Genomic DNA, 18,779 nt, shown 5'->3' with positions numbered 1-18,779 from the left:
CGCCTGCGTCCCCGCAATCGTCCGTGACAGCCCCCCCCCCTTGTCCGTGGCTTAGCCACTCATCCGCAAGATGTGTGGCGGCGCCGCTAACCTGGCTGACGGGCCTCGAGTTGCCGGTACGGCGGAAAAAACCTATTGGAGCCTGTGGCTCGGTTCCCCTGGACCGGTCGCGGTCTGCTACCCTCAGGGTTGACCCAACATGGACCGTTCTGGACAGGGCGTTTGCGCCACTGCAGTCGGACGTGGTGTCTGCCGGGACTGCGGACAACGGGCAGTGGGTTGGTTAGGTCAACAGCCAGCCCACGCAGGGTTCCCCTGCTGAGTGGCTGTGGACCTAAGGGAACCCCGCGGGAATCCCTGGACCTTCCCAGCTCCTGACAGACGGCACATGCCCTGCAGTAGTTGGCTACATCCCTGTTCATCCGGGGCCAATAAAACTGTTTCCGAATACCGGCGAGTGTCTTGCGGACACCCGAGTGCCCGGTCAGAGGACTCACTGTACAGTCTCCCACCTTCCCAGTACACCTTGAAAGCGGCCCCGTCTGCGAGGGGCTCAGCGGCTTGCTGCATGAGCACCTCCAGGCTTGGGTCACTTTGTAGTGCGGCTGAGAATACGGCGCTGTCAGTTTCAGCCAACTGGCTCATGTCACACGAGGCCAGCGGCTGAAAGGTCTCATCCCTGCGGTCAGAGGAGGGGGAGGAGGCCGGAACCCCCTCCACCTGTCCTGAGCTCGGGTTCTGAGCAGTGCAGCTGCGCGGTACTGCTAGCACCGGTACACTGTCAGAATGGCACAGACGGACATTACTCAGATCATCATTGCATGCAGTAATGACATTGACAGGTATAGACATTTTTTCATTACAGACAGGTTGTACAGGAGACTCAGGTACAGTTACAGCATCATCACAACAGACAGTCTGTACCTCAAACTCAGGTGCCTTTGAAGCAGGCACTATTGAACCTGGTACCCTTGAACTGGGCACATTCAACCCACCTCCCCCTGGTGCTCCCCCAAGTGTATAAAGTACCTGGTGGTGGGTGGAGAGTCCGTCTCCTTCCGTGAGCGACAAGGCGGTCGTGGCAGGTTCATAGTAGGACACAAGCTTGCCCAAATCAGTCCCTAGCAACACAGGGACTGGGAGATCCTTCATAACCCCAACAACCCTTTCTTGGACCCCTCCCACTCCCCAATCCAGCTTCACTCTGGCGTGGGCTATGTGAAAAAGGGTGCCTTCTACTCCAGTAAGGGCAAGGGATCGGCTGGAGCTGATGCTCTCCTTTGGCACAAGATGTGAGTGAACTAACGTGATGTCAGCTCCGGTGTCTCGAAATCCGGTGACAACTTTGCCGTTCACTCTAACAAGTTGCTGCTGGTCGGTTCGGTCGCGGATTTCCTTTCCGCGGGCAAACAGGACAAAATCGGATGATCCAGGCTGTGGTTCGCTGGCGGGTTGCCTCTGCTGTGGGTGAGGTGCAGGTGATGCAGATGATCCAGGTGCTGGTGGTGTCTGTCTCCGCTCCGGACAGTCGAATTTCATGTGTCCGGGCTGGCGGCAGTAGTGACAGGTGACCTCTCCAGGCGCTGCAGGCCTGGGTGCAGCAGCTGCGCTGGGTGGCCTCTGTGGCGGACGGCTCACAGGGGCAGGAGAGTCTGCCAGAGTATTGGGCTGACCTCCTCTCCAGCTGGATGGGACAGTTCTGCGGGTATCAGCCACCCGGGTAGTTGCAAAAGTCTCAGCAAGGTCTGCAGCGACAGTTGCTGAAGTCGGCTTGCGTTCTAACACAAATTGTCGTACATCAGCAGGGCAAATGTTCAGAAATTGCTCGAGGACTATCAAGTCCTCCAGGACGCCATAAGACCCTTTGGTGAGGCCTAGAGTCCACTGACGGAGTGTGGTGAGCAAGCTGCTGACCACATCTCGGTACGAATCAGAAGACTTTTTCTGCCAGGCCCTGAACTTTTTGCGATAGGCTTCTGGCGTCAGCTGGTACTTAGTAATGATAGCGTCTTTTATAGCAGCATAATCATTATCCTTCTCCGCAGGCAATTCTGCGAAGGCATCAAGCGCTTTGTAGCGCAGCAAAGGTGTCAGATGTCTGGCCCACTGGTCTTGGGACAGACGATACTGACGGCATGCTTTTTCAAAAGACCGCAAAAACAAGTCAATGTCTGTGTCTTTTTCAATATTAGCAAATTTAAACTTTGCACTTACGGGTGGTGCAGCTCCTTCAGCAGGGAGGCTGGGCGGTGAACTCCGGCTGGCCTGTTGCACTTTTGCCATGTTTAGCTCATGCTGTCGTTGGCGCTCCCGTTCTCGCTCAGCGGCATCCCTCTCCGCGTGGCGTTCTGCAGCAGCGGCCTCCCTCTCTGCGTGGCGTTCTGCAGCAGCAGCAGCATTGCGTTCCGCAGATTGGCGCTCCTCACGCATGTACTGCAGGTACTTGTCCAGGTCAGTGTCCATCAGCTTTTGTAATGCCTGCTGCATTACTGCCTGCTGCATTAGCGGATCAGTACAAACGGACAGTCCAGTACTGGCCGGTTCCAGGCGAGTACTTTCAGAAATTCTGGGATTGGGGTCCACACTGACAGTCTCTGGCGTAACTGTTGCAACAGGGCCCGCAGGATGCTCAACCTCTGTACGCCTAAGATCTTCAGCCTCTGGTTCCCCTTGATTGTCAGATGGGCTGGTATCCACCTCAGCGGACACTCCCGGCTCCCGCAGTTGCTGGGCATCCCATCTGGACAAGTCTGCTATCAGGTCCCGTTTTGTCTTGCGGAGGATGCCAATGCCCCTCTCTTCGCAAAGATTTTCCAGGTCTGCTAGGCACATGTTCTGGTAGTTCCCGGACATTTCCATGCCAAATAAAATAAAACTTTGGGGAGGGGTACTGGCTACACAGTCTCTCTGTATATATAAAAAATATATTGCCTTCCAGCTACACCAACGAATTAGTTCGTTTCTCGATAGCGCTAGCGCTATCGCAGATACTTTCAGCACAACACAGATCCCACCGCTGCCACCACTGTCACAAGAGCCCTCAGTGGCTGACCGCACTTAGCCTTCTAAACGGTGCCAGCGCACAGATCGTGCGAACTCTGGTCGCAGTCAATGCGCAGGAACCGTTAAGAATTAGCCGCAGACAACTCAGAAGGGAGCCTGTGAGACACGGGTGATTACAACGTCACCTACTGGTTCAGAGTAAACTGCCACCACCGCGGTTACTATGGGACCGTGGGGCCCACTAACTGACTGACTAATCCTGCGAATAAAACGGTTAAACACACGATATTCTGTCTAGCCAACAACAAACAAACAGTAGCGTATCTTCAGAGACCCGGGATCATTTCTGTGTGTGCTGATAAGCAGGGTAGCGGAAAGTGAATGACTTGGAGAAAGTCGTTTATTCACGCAATATAAATAATTAATATATACAGACAATTATGAAAATCAACAATTATGAAAACAGTAATAGCCAGTATGAAAAATAAAAGAAGGGAGAAAAAATACTTAGTTCCTGGAAAGATGTCCTTATTGTGGGAAGAATCATAAAGTCCTTGGTTTCAAAGTCCAGAGTTCAGAGTTCAGACCAGGTGGATGCCAGCACATCCTCAAGCTGGCATCTGATGAGTGCAAGATGTTTCAGTGTGGAGGACCCTGAGTTTTGGCTCCTCTCCCATTCTTATGCCCCTGATTCAGTAGGAGGAAGTGAGGGCGGGCCCACACACCCCCTTAGAACATGAGATGAGTCCTGCCCTTGTCCTGGAGACCAGAAATCATGCCTTAACCATATATGGGCTCTATCTCACAGAACCGTACAGGTCAGGGCAGATTTACTAATATTTTCAGATCTGCCTCGATGTACCCAGCAGTCTGATACCAAACATGAGGGGTGGGACCCCTGTGGTACCATTAGGGCACTGTTGGACTGCCTAACGGGCAGTCTTTACCTCAGAAGGTTCTGAAATGTGCTCAGAACCAACGCCAGGCAGGGCCCTACCTGCTCTGTTAGTTTGGAGGGTCTGCCAGCCTGGCAACACAGAAAATATGATACATATAGCAGTTTATGGAATATGAGAGACCCCTGGGATTTATACCAGGTCATTCTCAGGCAAAGGTTCTTTGAAGTTGGCAGCAGCAAGCCACATGTCGGCTCCCTGCTGGGAAAAGGAGTCGGAGTGTCTGAGTTCCCTCACTCTAAATTTGGTTCTGTCATGGTGTTTGTCACCTTATACCTGATGGATGGGCCATCAGCACAGCTTGAAGCCAGGGACTCTCTGGGCCCAGGCTCATTAGCATATCAAAAGAGCCATCCTGCAGTTAAGGTGATGCTATTCCTCTGCTAAGAAGGGACTGCAGACCTCCTACACAATAAATCCAGATTCTATCGATTTGAAGCGCAATCGACGCAGAGAATCGAGTGCGATCGCTTTTCTTCACGGGCGGTTCCAGGACGCGCCTGCGTCCCCGCAATCATCCGTGACAGCTTCTTATACTGGGGACACCTATAGACCTGGCTACCTATGCTGGGGGTACCTATTTTGGGGGAACTACTGTCAGATTATCTGCATTTTTGGGGAACCGCTGTTAACAGATTAAGTGTATTTTGGGTAAACGCTGACAGATTATGTGTATGTTAGGGGAACGGCTGCTGCCAGATTACGCGTATTTTGGGGAACTGCTGCCAGATTTTGTATGTTTGGGAGACCACAGCTGCCAGATTACATGTATTTGGGGTTTTACGTGTATTTTGGGTGATCCTCTGCCAGGTTTCGCGTATTTTGGGGAACTGCTTCCAGATTGTGTATGTTGGGGGAACTGCTGCTGCCAGATTGTCTGTTTTGGGGGAACCACTGCCATTTTATCTGTATTTTGGAGGAACTTCTACCAGATTACGTGTCTTTTTGGTGAAATGCTGTCAGATTACATTTTTTGGGGGAATAGGGCAGCCATCAGGGGGGGACAACTGACGCTGTAGTGAGGGTCCAGGGCTTCTGGGGGCCCCGGGCCCGCCAAGCACTGGAAGGGCCGCTTGTGCTGGCTGTGGGCCTGTGGCTCACTAACCAGCACACTGTGTTCCAGCACTGACAAAAGAGGCACAGGAAGAAAAGAGGGGGACAAAAGAGAATGGATAAAGAATAAGAACGGACCTACAAGTCCCTATCTCCTTTGTTAACCGGGGACTACCTGTATTTTGCTAGTATTTGACTCCACCCACAACATGTCGTGGCCACGCCCACTTTTTGCCACATCTTGCTGTGCATGCCGCTTTCTTCAGTGTTGGAGCCATGAACATTTTTTTGCCGCAGCGCACTTCGTGCACGGGGGTGGGGTGGCTAGTGGGTGGGCACAGCAACCAGTGGGTGGGCCCAGGGAGGGAGGGGCCCAGGCCTGATGATGTGTGAGGGGCCCCAAAATTTCTGATGGCGGCCCTGGGGGGGATACACTACGGCAGAGCTCAAACTTCCCTGGTAGACCTTTTACATCACTTATAAGGTCGTGTATATTTGGCCCCACCCATGACCACGCCCACGTTATGCTTGACCACGCCCATTTTTGGCACACCGCGCTACGCGCGGCGCACGAGTTTCTGGGGTGAGTCCACTCACCTCTTTTCATAGGACTAGACCCCTGGTAATATTAGTATAGATTGTGTAGGAAAGCAGCTTCCTGTAACAGCGATATACAGGAACTTCCTGTATATCGCCAGTACCAGGGAAACTGCTGGAATCAAAAGGTGGCCACACACGATTATTCGAGTGATAAAATTTACTATTTTTATATTGATGTAAGTGAGTCGGGAGTGGCTGACTTTTCTGATCATTTTTTATGAAAATTGAATGATGTAGGATAAATTGTTAATTTCTTGATTTACAGACTCAAGCAATTTTTTTTTACCGTTTTGAACTCTCTTTTTTTGTAATTGTGGAACAACTGAACACGTGTGTGTGTGTGATACATTAGGCAGACTTTTTCAATCAGACAAATTTTTTGTGATATATAAAAAATAGCATCTAGTGTGGCCACCTTAAGGCTGTGGACACACTATGAGTGCTTTCTGAGTGCATTTCTGACCATCAAAGCTTTCTGAGAATTAAAAAAAAACGCTCCAATCGACTTACATTAAAATTGCTGTAAAAACTCCACGATCGCAATTTAAAAAAAAAAACCCTCAATTTTACAGCAATTTTACTGCAATTTTTATGCAAGTCAATGGAAGCATTTTATAAAAATGCTCAGAAAGCTTTGATGGTCAGAAAAGCGCTCAGAAAGCGCTCATAGTGTTTCTACAGCTTTAGACTAATATGAACTAACAAGCTTTATACTACAGTACAGTACTGAGATTGACCTGTTTTGGAAATGGTATCAATGCTACAGTAAATAATAGATAGAAGGCCAGGTTTTGGTGGTGATTGCAGGTCCTAGGTGGAGTATTGTACCTTATTCGGGGGAATGCATGCTACATGGTACATCTGTTCTGTAGTAGAGCATCTGTTGATTCTTTCCCTAGAAATACTGTACATTGCAGCTAGATGTCTTCTGTCTTGGAGCCCTTTTGGTGTAATATATTGTGTTTTTATTGTTTTAAAAAATTCTCCTTCCACAGTTTAGCTTAATGAACATGCAAACAACTTTTTTTATTTTGATGTATTTATTTATTTATTGTTTAGTACTAACTGATTTTTTTTTTATTTACACCCCCCCCCCCCCTTTTTTTTCTAATAAGGAAAATATTCAAATTAAAAAAAAATGTGCTATTTACTTTAGCCATACCTGTGTAATATAAATAAGGTTTAGATAAGAGGTCTTTAAAATGTGTGTTTTAACCTCTAGATAAAACCTCTCAATCATGGACAAAAGGCTTAAAAGAGGAAGATTTTGAATTGTTGTGTCCTGACGGCACTCGCAAACCAATCTCAGAGTATAAGAGCTGCCACCTTGCATTAGTGCCATCCCATGCTGTTGCCACCACTCCAGAAAGAAAGCCAGTTGTCGCTAAAATCCTTAAAGCACAGGAGGTAAGAACTACACCTGATTCATAATTAAAGAACAACCGAGGTGACATGTGACATAAAGCTGCCACCTTGCATTAGTGCCATCCCATGCTGTTGCCACCACTCCAGAAAGAAAGCCAGTTGTCGCTAAAATCCTTAAAGCACAGGAGGTAAGAACTACACCTGATTCATAATTAAAGAACAACCGAGGTGACATGTGACATAATGAGATAGACATGTGTATGTATAGTGTCAAGCACACAAATAACTAGGCTGTGTTCCTTTTTTTCTTTCTTTGCCTGAAAGAATTAAACATCAGGTATAAAAGTGACAAATCCTGTCCGGGTCGGGACTGGGTCAGGCTACAGCATTACCCTCACTGATAAGTAATTACAGCCATAAAACACTTTCCTGTCAGGAAATGGCTTCTGAGACCAGGAAAAAGATAAAAAGTGTCAATTTATAGATTTGAGGTCCAGCATACTTAAATTAAGGTGTCAATGAGTCAATGAAATAGTAACCACTTAAAAACTAGATTTAAATGTAAAATAAAACTGTGTGATATCTAAAAAAAGGTCATTTTAGGAGAGGGAGGATAGATACAATTGTTTTTCTCTTCAGTTTATTTTTTTTTTTACCTTGGATGTCCTTTTAAAGAGGAACTTCAGCCTAAACAAACATACTGTCATTAAGTTACATTAGTTATGTTAATTAAATATTTAAATAACATAACCTCTTACCCACCCTGCTTGAAAAGAACAGGCAAATGTTTGTGATTTCATGGGGGCAGCCATCTCTTTGGTTGAAAGGAGGTGACAGGGAGCATGAGACACAGTTCCAACTGTCCTGTGTCCTGATCACCCCTCCGAGCTGTGCGCACTATGCAACAAGAACAACAACATCAGAAATCCCATCATGCTTTGCACAGCATCAGGGGAAAAATGCCCGGGCAGTTTTCTTTTGTGGGGCGGAGCTCAGCTTCTGTAGAGCTAAAAATGAGGCTTGGGTAAGAAAAACAAAGTTCTGATGCTGTTAAAATGTTAAAGAAACACCAAGCCTTTTCAGTGTTGCTGAGTGGATTTTTAGTCTGGAGGTTCACTTTAAGAAGCAGGTTTATACTTAGAGACACTGAAGTCTCTTAAAAATCCTCTTTTTATTACAAAATTGTGTTTAACATTATTGCCCTACCTAAACCGCCGCATCCCCGCGGCTGTAATCTCACTAAATCTCCCCTAACTCCCCCCTCCCTCTACCCCGCAAAATACATGACTTTCTTGGTCGTGGACTTTGCTGCTGTTGGAGGCAGAGCTATGAGCCGCAGCTCTGCCTCCATGCCCGTCTATCAGCAGCGGATCTCCGCCTCTCCCCCGCCCCTCTCAGTGAAGGAAGACTGAGAGGGCGGGGGAGAGGCGGTGATCCGAGCTGACAGATGCACTGAGAGGCAGAACTGTAGCTCATAGCTCTGCATCTCATGGAAGCGCTACCCGGTTTGCCCCCCCCCGGGGAGTTTGATGCACCTTCCAGCCATGGTAAAATAGATAGAAAGGATGTAAGCATGGGTGTAACAATCACCCCTGCAATCCCGCCTTCACTTTAGGGGCCTTTCCTCCTCCCTCCCCCCAAAGGTAAGTTAAGCCAATCAGCAAAAAACTCCCTGTTCGCTCACAAACAGTGGCATAACTAAGGAACTTGGGTCCCAGTGCAAATTTTACATGGGGCGCCAAGCGGTCTATTGATATAGAGACCCAAAACCTATCAAGGACAGCTGCAGCGTCAGAGAGGTGTAATCAGAGTAAGGAAGCCGTTTTTAAGGATTACCATTAAGTAATGAACATGTAGAGGTGCTCATTTCCATCATAACACCAATAAAAAGCTAATAGGATGGATGAAGGAGGGCCCCTAATGGGCCCCACTGGTCCAAGGGCCAAAATGCATCCTCTGCATTCCCTATTGCTACGTCACTGCTCACAAAAAATGTCCCTTCCACCTCCTCCCGCCATGCAAAGTAGTGTGTATCGGGGCCATCTGTAATTTTTTACCTGCTTCTAGACGCTTCTTCACAGCAGAACACTTTCTGCTGACATTCGCCAGCTCCCAATCATGTGACCCTCATCGGGTTCGGGGACCAAGGAAGCCCCATGCTATCATTTTTGCAGGGGGGCCCTATTAAGTGTAGTTAAGGTAGCCATACATCTAGCGATGTATGGAAAGATTCGACAAAGAGACAAATCTCTCTCTTATCGAATCTGATAAGAAAGAGATCTGTCAGCTGCCCATACACCACAGGCCAATTCCTGATCAATTTCATGCTGAAATCGATCTGGAATCAGCCTTGTGCGCCGCCTCGCCGCTGTGCCACCCTAATGTAATGTGCCCTGTGTGAAGTGTATACGTTACCTGTCCGCGGCCTCTGCTTGTCCCACGCTGGCTTCCGGGATTCCTCCACTGCATACAAGCGCACCCCACGTGGTTTCCAAGTAAGGACACGTGTGTGTGTGACACCACCCTTACCAGGAAACAACGTGGGGCATGCGTGTATGGAGAGGAGAATGTGCCCGGAGCAGCAGGAGGGACAAGCAGAGTCCACAGACAGGTAATGTATACTTTACACGGGGGAACCGGGGGGCATTTACATTAGGGGAGCACAGTGGCGAGGTGACGGATGGTTTCCTCGACCATCAGGAAATTGTACGCTGTTCCTGCCACACACCCGACCAACCAACTTCAGCCTGACATCTTACAGCATGCGCGATTGACAATGCAACCCATTTCTGGCCCGAAATTGGACACTTTGTCGGTCAGGCATGCACTTGGCACCAATTTTAATCCAATTAGATTATAATTGAATTGGATGGTTGATCGGCCGCCAAGTCGCCTGACTGATGTATGGTCACCTTTACTCCCCTGGATGTAAGGTAAGGTATACATGGATCAGTGGCAGCCTAACTGTGCAAACAGTTAATCACCAGATTGCACTACTCCATTTCCATTAGATGAAATCTGTTTAAAACTAGATAAAACCACTGCCCTGATAGCTTTGTACTGCTCAGCAGGGGCGTTGCCAAGATCCTAAGAGATCCAGGGCACTTTTGGGCACTCTAGCAGGAAAATGGGTGTGGCCAGGCCCGGATTTACCTAACAGGAGCCTATAGGCACAGATGTCCTGGCACCTTAGACTTCACCCACTCTGAACCTTCAAACCCCTGCCGAACCGCACCACAAGTGTGCTGGCTGTCACTTCTTCTTTTGCCCATCATAGGTAGCTACAGGTGCCCCTTAGTATTAGGTAGCCAGAAGTACCCTCAGTATTAAGTAGCTATAGGTGCCTCCAAAAATTTAGCTAGAGGAACCTCAGTATTAAGTAGCTAGAGGTGTCCCTTACTGAAAGGAGCTCTCATCAGTGGAATGCTGAGAGCAGGGTGAGTAACCTCTCATTCACACTCTCACCAGGACTCTGCATAGGGAAGGAGGGAGGTGTTCGGGGAGGGGAGTGAGCCGCCTTTCCATCACCAGGCACCTGTAGACACGTGCCTACAGTGCCTTATGGTAAATCTGGCCCTGGGTGTGGCCATGCACCAAAATGTGGGTGTGGTCATGGGTGGAGCCAAATTTACATGAACTTCACTATGTAGGCCTGCCAAGCAAAATGTTGGATGAAGCCCCCTCTCCATTAATACAAATAAATAAATAAAATAAAGGCATATCAGATAAATAGGCAGTGTCACTTAATCATAACTTGGCAGAGTTACCTGGCTTCTGTGCTGGCTGGTCTGGCTTTCAGCTGGGCGGACTGGCCTGCCACCAGGTTATCTGGCTTTCACCGACAGCATTCCCTAACCTTCTAGTGGACCCTCTTGCATGCTCCCACGGGCCTTCCATTGAGCACCACAACTCCCAGCATGCCCCATAGAATAACCACAGCTCCCGGCATGCCCCCATAAAGGCATCACAGCACCCATCATGGCACCACAGCACCCAGTATGCCCACAGAGAGGCACCAAGGCACCCAGCATAACCCTGATTGATGCACCACATCTCCAAGCATGCCTGCCATTGAGGCACCACAGCTGACTCTGCCTGGAGGACATTTGGGGCACCCCAGAATAGATCTCGGGCACGTGCCACTGATGTTTGGGGCTAGCAACGGCCCTGCTGCTCAGAGCATGAAAAAAGTGAGTTAAGATCAATATTTCTAGCCCCTCATCAAACATCTATCATCACTTCCCCTGACAATTCTGTTGTAGAGAACAGAAAAGCTAATGATGTCACAATCTTCATTTTCAGAGAAATTTTGGAAGAAATGGAGACATGAAAGATATGTTCCAAATGTTTGTCTCAGAAGGAAAGAAAGATCAAATCTTCAAAGACTCCACACAGTGTCTGAGTGAAGTCACAGAGGACAACATGGATGACTTCCTGGGCAAAGAATACACAGATGCTCTTACTGCACTTTATAAATGCGGAAAGACAGGTACCTCTACTACTTGGTTAAAGGAAATTTAAAGTGACTCTGAAGTAAAGCTGTATTATAGGATCTGAACATATCAGGATGCAAAGCATAATCTGAACAAAGTAAAAATTGCATGGTAGAGCTATGCCCTGTAGAAATATATGCAAATCAGAACTGTTGCTAAGGGTGTCAGGAAGGAAGTAGTCATTAGTTATCATGAGGAGGATGTCCCTCCCCTTAGGGTCCGTATCCACTAGAGCAAATCTACATGCGTTTCATGCATGCAGATTCGCATAGACAATACAAGTGGATGGGACTGTTTCCACTTGTCAGGATTTCTGAGCTTTTTTCTGTGCAGAAAAATCTGCACAGCAGAGCCATCAGAATTCGCCTACCACTGTACGAATTGCATACAATGTAGGAAATTTGCATGCGGTTGTGGTATGCGAATTTTCATGCGAATTTGCATACGATTTCACATAAAAACAATGGAAAAGTACACAGGCACTGCCATGGTTAAATTTGCATACATAGTCATCCATGCGAAATCGTATGCGAATTCGCATGAAAATTCGCATACAACTGCATGCGAACTTCGCATCCGCATGCAAATTTTTTTCCACAGCGATTCCCATCGCACAAGTGGAAATAGGCCCTTAGACTTCTAAAGCCTGCGCGGTTTTTTTTTTCTGTAATGCTACAGAAGGCATCACTGACCAATAAGGAAACTTAGTGCATTTAACTTACTTTCCTTTCGCCTGGCTATACCTGCTCTTTTTTCTGTAACTACTGACAATTAGATTTTAGAAAATAGACAAAGAGTTTTTACTATAAGCAACCTCAGATCTACTTCAGCATGCCTATAAATTACAATGTAAAAGAAGATCTTTATTGGGGAAGGTCTTTTATAAAATTGAAAACTTTGATCTAAAATTGGAAAAACGGAAAATCAGTCTTGTGATTGTTCTAAAATTACTGATCCGACTTTGGCAGAAAAATTTTGCATTTTCTGATTTGTCCACTGCCTGCCTGCACCATGCACCATACAATACCACCATACATCTCACTGCCTTGGAGGGAGAAACGGAGTCGACCATGGGGAGTCGGGGACATCTGCCTCATCAGGACCAAGGGGAGCACAGCAGCGATGCCTAATATGACATTTGAGGAGGGGGGCCATCCAGGCCCGGATTTACCTCACAGGAGACTATAGGCGCAGATGTCCTGGCAAACTGCACCGCAAGTGTGCCGGTTTTCCCAGCTGTCACTTCTCCCTTACTTCCCTTGCCCATCGTATGTGGCTACAGGTGCCCCTTAGTATCAGGTAGCCAGAAGTACCCTCAATATTAAGTAGTTAGAGGTACCTTGGCTGAAGTAAGCTCGCATCAGTGGAATGCTGATAGCAGGGTGAGTAACCTCTTACTTGAACTCTCATCAGGACTCTGCATAGGAAAAGAGGGAGGGAGGCGCTCAGGGAGGAGAGAGAGAGAGACGCCTTTCCGTCATCCGGTGCCTATAGGCTCGTGCCTACGGTGCCTTATGGTGAATCCGGCCCTGGGGCCACTTTTACTACATAAGGCGCCTGTAGGCAAAGCCTAAAATGACTTATGGAATATCCAGCTCTGAGAGGGAGAAATAGGGAGAGCAGCCATAGCCTTGCTATGGGGCCCATGGGCACTAGGGCGCCCCATCCCGGCAACATAATCATATAAGCGGGTCTCCAGTGCACAGCACATGGCCAGGAAGTTTACAGTTCTTCCTGCCCTGACTCACTTCTGTCCCTCCTATCCCTTGTGTGCAGAGTCTAGGGGGATAGAGGCAGAAGAGACCGCAGCTCTGGCAGAGTAAGTAATGGAGCTGCACTCTCACAGCATTACAGATGTCAGATTTCAGTGTTACTATCTGTGTATACACTGCCTGCTGTGACACCCGACTACCTGCATTATTGATTGATTATTCTGATCAGTGTACATGCTTATCAGAATGAATAATCAATAGTTCAGACAGTCTTGCCTCCCCCCCAACACCCCATCCCCCAAAGCTATGCCTCTGTTCTCACCACAACCCAAATATGTTTTATAATTTAAACCACATTGGTCCTTTCTGTCCTGGTTTATTTTCCTTCATATTTACATTTGAAAATAAGAAATACAGTATATCAATTTAAAAGATGGGAATTGTGTTTAGAGTCAAGTAGTCAAGTAAACACATTTTTTCAGTAGAAAAATACAAACACAGATCTGTACATTAGTCCTGAAAGAAGGGCAAATGAGCAAGAAAGAGGGTCAGGGGTATTAGGTCCCCAAGAAGGTACAGCTGGGAGCTAATGCTGACATGAATTCATGGTGCTGGGGGATTTGCTTGCAATTTATTTGTATTTTTTTTCTCTCCCTAAAAAAAATCATTGGAAAAATGCAAACACAATCACACAATAAAAATTAAAAAATGCACAAAAAATGTGCCAAAACTCGTGGAATAAAATAGGAAAATTGCAATGCTTATGCTTTAGAGTTGCATTTTCTATCTTCATATGACTGTGTCCCGTTCTTTTCTTGTTCCAGGACTTTTGGCTGCCTGCACTTTCCACACCTGCAAGCCGGAATGAGGGAGGAAGTCTACAAAGTGCTCGCCGTTTTCTCTTACTTAACCATTTATGTATAAAAGAAAAGTTCTGTCTGCTCCAGATTGCTGTCTTCCACCTTTCAATAAATAGCCTGAACCATATATTTCCTTTGTGTAAATTTTGGTTTATTTATGATTATGAGTAATTGACGATGACTCTCAAAGTTGTTTACTCCAGACCATAAATTATTTGATCAAGATAAAATCTGGTGCCTGCCTGGTTCTGTGCAGGCGTGGCCAGCCATGTTTGCTGTCTGGAATAGATTAAAGTGGACCTGAACTCTTGCACAGGACAGAAGAGAAACATACAGAAATGCACCCTGTATGTATTTAGAGAGTTTAGCCTTCTAATTTCCCCTCATCTGTGACTAATCACAAGTTGTAATTTGATCCCTCAGCTGTGTCAGCTGGCTGCCACGGCAGAGCAGCTAATTGCTAAACACAGGATGTTAACAATATGTCTGCTTCCATGTAAGCAGGAAGTAGACACACTGAAGAATTATTGCAGGATTTGTATTAGCTGTACTAAAGACATGTTTTTCTTTAAAGGTTATTATGTTGTTGATTGCCTTTAAGAGCAGAGAGGAAGTTCTGAGTTCAGGTCTGCTTAAATAAGTGAAACGGGAAAGGAACTAAAAACCCAAAACTGACCAAGGCAAATTCTCAAAGCTGTGATGATTATTGGAGTCAACTATGAGTATTATCTTATGAATTGAACATTTCAAGCTTAAAACAACAAAACAAAAATGATTGTTTAGCTATGCTTACAGCTGTGCCCCTGTCGGTACTTCTGGTGCAGACACACATCCAGGGCCGGTTCTGTGATGCAACTGATGGTGGATGACGAGCAGGCCACCACCAGCCCTACAAAACACATTCTGGATTTAATGGGCTTTGTGGAAGAGTCTGAGATGGTGCCGGTGGTTATTAGGGGGGGGAGTCCGTCCATGAGGTGTCAGCAGAAGAGGAGTTTGAGGCGGGCTCATCATCCCAGCAGTTGTTCGAGGAGGGGGAGTATGATGTTGATGACGAGATGAAGGACCACTGGACCAGGCATCATTTGACTCACTGGTAACATGTCAGCGAGGGTCAAGCGAGTGAGCGATGCACAGTGGCAGTAGACGGAGACATAGAGGAAAAGGAAACTTCTACGCTGGTGACGAGTGGAGATGTGGGTGACTGGCGGCTGCTATTCCACTTCTTCCACTTGCAACTTTGCAATGCTCTAAGTTAGTAGCTGCTTGTCACAACGCCAAAATGCACAGAGAGAAGGGCGATCATTGCACAGGAGGCTGCCATGAGAGTATCATGGTCACTTGCTTAGTCTCCCTGCACTGCAGCATTTGCAAGCTTGTAAATGCTGCACAAGTTTAGCCTGCTGTCCACCCGCCCTTGCTCCTGTGGTGCCCTAGGCCACGGCCTAGGCAGCCTTGGCCTAAATCTGGCCCTGGGTTTGGACTTTGCTATGTTTTAATCTGTAAGGGTCTGAACATACTTACATGCTTCTGTCCATTTTCAGCATCACATCAATTTACAGACTGATATGCATTGTTGAAAGGTGGGCAGAAATGCACTAGTGTGTTCAGGTCCAAAAGCAGCTTTCACACTTATCCATGTGAATTCCACATGCGATTTTCCACATACACAGGACAAATACTATACCATTGAAATGTATTAAATTTCCACTGAGCATAAAATTGTAAAAACACAGAAAACAAGAAGACAAATTCTGATAAGTGTGAATCGTAATGGGTCAACTAAGATCATGTCATTTTTCACAATTACGCATTGTGTAATTGCAATTATGTTTTACGTACAGCATACTACATTTGTGAATCCTAATTATGTCTGTAATCACCAATTACGCGTAATCCGCATTAAATGCGTAAAAATATTTGCTTCTCTCTGCCAGTGTACTGCGCATGTGGCTATTAGTTAATTATTCAATGCGAAAAATCAGTTTGTGTAAATTACGAAATTACGAGCCAAATTGTTTAGTGTAATCCGCAAATTTCGCATTACGATTACGATGCGTAATTGCGAATTATGATGCGTAATTACGCATAGGCGTAATTTCTGCCACCACTAATGGCCATATTACCGCTTTTGCAGTATTGAAGACCAGACACAGATATATCAGTGAAATAATGTTTATTTGAGATGATGCACTATAACAAATGCAAGTGAAACACGGGAAACAATAGGTGAATTACAGAACCCTTAATCCCTATCTATCTAAATTAGCTAATTAAATGACACAGAATAGTATAGGAATTGGCAGGCAAGAAAACAAGGTCTAGGCAGGGTATAAAAGTCAGCAACAGGTAAAAGAGAAAAAAAGATAACATGAAGGGTGTCCAGACACACAGCAGCTCAGAATCCAAACAACTGAAAAATCTGGCATTGGTTAGTTGCATGCGGAACACTTAAAGATGAACTTCAGCTTAAACAAACATACTGTCATTAAGTTACATTAGTTATGTTAATTAAAAGAGATAGGTCATATATTCTCTTACCCACCCTGTTTTAAAAGAACAGGCAAATGTTTGTGATTTCATGGGGGCAGCCATCTTTTTGGTTGAAAGGAGGTGACAGGGAGCATGAGACACAGTTCCAACTGTCCTGTGTCCTGATCACCCCTCCCAGCTGCTAGGTAACGAGACACCAACATCAGAAATCCCATCATGCTTTGCACAGCACCAGGGGAACAATGCCCAGGCAGTTTTCTTTGATGGGGTGGAGCTTCGCTTCTGTGCAGCTAAAAATGAGCCTTTGATAAGAAAAACAAAGTTCTGATGCTGTGAAACTGTTAAAGAAACACCAAGCATTTTCAGTGCTGCTGACTCTAAGTAGATTTTTAGTCTGGAGGTTCACTTTAAGTAACTTTAACTTATCTGCAGGGGAATTGATGAGAGCAAGTTTGAACAACTCCAGATGCCACCTGAGTCAGAGTACAGCCACAGAGTACAGGCTGGAGAAAGCCTCCTGTCGGTAGGCATTGGAAGTCCAACACAATTTGAAAGTACAATGCACTGGCACAAGCAGGCAAAATAAGACACTATTCCTGACACTCTGGACCGAATTTGTGACAAGGCCACAAAGGCCCAGGCCTAGGGCAGCAGGAGAGAAGGGGTGGCAGGCACTCAGGCAGTTAAAAGCCTAATATGCCAGCCGAAAGCACATAGATCTGGCCCACAGCTGCCCTGCTTTCTGTGCACATCACGGTGAGTGGCTATGAAATGAACTGGCAGGTCTCCTGGAGAGTTGTGAGCTTAACAGCAGCAGTCACTCACCTCTTCAGGCTCCACTTGCCTCCATTCCCAATTCGTTATCTTCTTCTTCACTTTGCATCTCTCACTCTCTAGCCGGCGTTTCTTTCCATGTGACTTGCTGGTAATGTGGAAAGTGAGAGAGCACAGTTGACCCTGAAAGTTATACAAATACTTCAAGACTATGTATCAAGGTCTTAGATCGTACTTCCCCCGATTCTTAGATCTATTTCTGACATCCCATCTTTCAGCCTCACCATGTGTGACAATCTCAGAAGTTCAAGGCTGTATGAATAGAGCCTGGTTGACTCCATACCCTTACCCCATCTCTGTTAGTTGGCTTAATTTGTCCTACCTACCGATCTCTTTCCACTTTGGCAGTGGAATTATGTGGTCTGCTGTTTTGTCAAGATATTATTTAACTAGTTCAGTATTTAGCTAGATGTCTCTCCTTTGGCTGGACTCTGGGAGGCAATGGGAGTCTGTCACCATGCTGCCTTGCTGGCCGGTGCTTTCTTGCTCTCCTTCATGAGAATTTCTCCCACAGCTTTGTTTATGCCATGTTTGATCATACCAACCAATCCAGTGAATGAAGTCAAGCTCTCCTCCAATGCCATCTGGACTGAGGTCTGGGAACAGGATACCACCCAAGGTGACTGAGGATTCAGTATAATTGAAGTTCAGCAGCACATCCTCACAGCTTCATAGCAGGCTATGTTCTGCAATTGTCCTGACTTAGTGACCATATTATGTTTACCCCATAAGCCTCAATTTACTAAACATTACCACATTCGGTAATGCTGAAAACAGCTGATTTTACAAGCCAGCAGATGGAGTTCCAAACAAGAACGAAACATTCCTGTAATATTTTATATATTTTATAACATTTTCTTTGAAAATACTCTTAAAAATATTTTAAGAAATATATGGAAAAAAACTAAGTTCTTTCTCTTTGAGTGTTACTGAATATACTCAAGTATAAGTCTAGAAATGTAGGTCTGATTCACTTCATAAAAGTATAGGGGTTGACTTATACACGAGTCACGGGCAACACTGAGCACACTGAGTTATGTGTGTACTAATAGTGACATTCCCAGTTGCAGCAATATACCCAGTGGTAAGTGACGCTTTCGCAATAAAGGAAATGCCAATAAAGCAGAGGTCTGAAAGTCCTGGCCACAACAATTAACAAGGAAAGGGGGGGGGGGGATACTGGGCGGCATAAAAGGGAGTGAATAATTGCAGCACTTGGGGGCCTGGAGGAGGTATTGGCTGCACTTAAGGGACAGGATGCAATGCAGTCATTAACCCCTCCTGAACCCAAGGTGCAGTCATTAAAGAGGAACTGTCGCGAAAATCTTAAAATTTAAAACACATACAAATAAGAAGTACTGTACATTTCTCCCAGAGTAAAATGAGCCATAAATTACTTTTCTCCTATGT

At 46.2% G+C, this 18,779-nt stretch overlaps 1 protein-coding gene across 1 annotated transcript in view; it reads left to right on the top strand.

Annotated features, from left to right (window-relative positions):
- The window catches only part of LOC137571407 (serotransferrin-A-like), a 91,922-nt gene extending 77,753 nt beyond the window's left edge, over nt 1-14,169 (top strand). Inside the window, exons 15-17 of the mRNA XM_068280442.1 lie at nt 6,835-7,019; nt 11,280-11,466; nt 14,007-14,169. Of these exons, the coding sequence (XP_068136543.1) occupies nt 6,835-7,019; nt 11,280-11,466; nt 14,007-14,050 (416 nt within the window). The 3' untranslated portion in view covers nt 14,051-14,169. The remainder of the gene's footprint in view (nt 1-6,834; nt 7,020-11,279; nt 11,467-14,006) is intronic.
- The last annotated feature ends 4,610 nt before the right edge of the window (nt 14,170-18,779 follow it).

Source organism: Hyperolius riggenbachi, chromosome 4, assembly GCF_040937935.1.
Source record: "Hyperolius riggenbachi isolate aHypRig1 chromosome 4, aHypRig1.pri, whole genome shotgun sequence".
Classification (NCBI taxonomy): domain Eukaryota; kingdom Metazoa; phylum Chordata; class Amphibia; order Anura; family Hyperoliidae; genus Hyperolius; species Hyperolius riggenbachi.
This window is presented reverse-complemented; position numbering and strand designations above follow the sequence as displayed.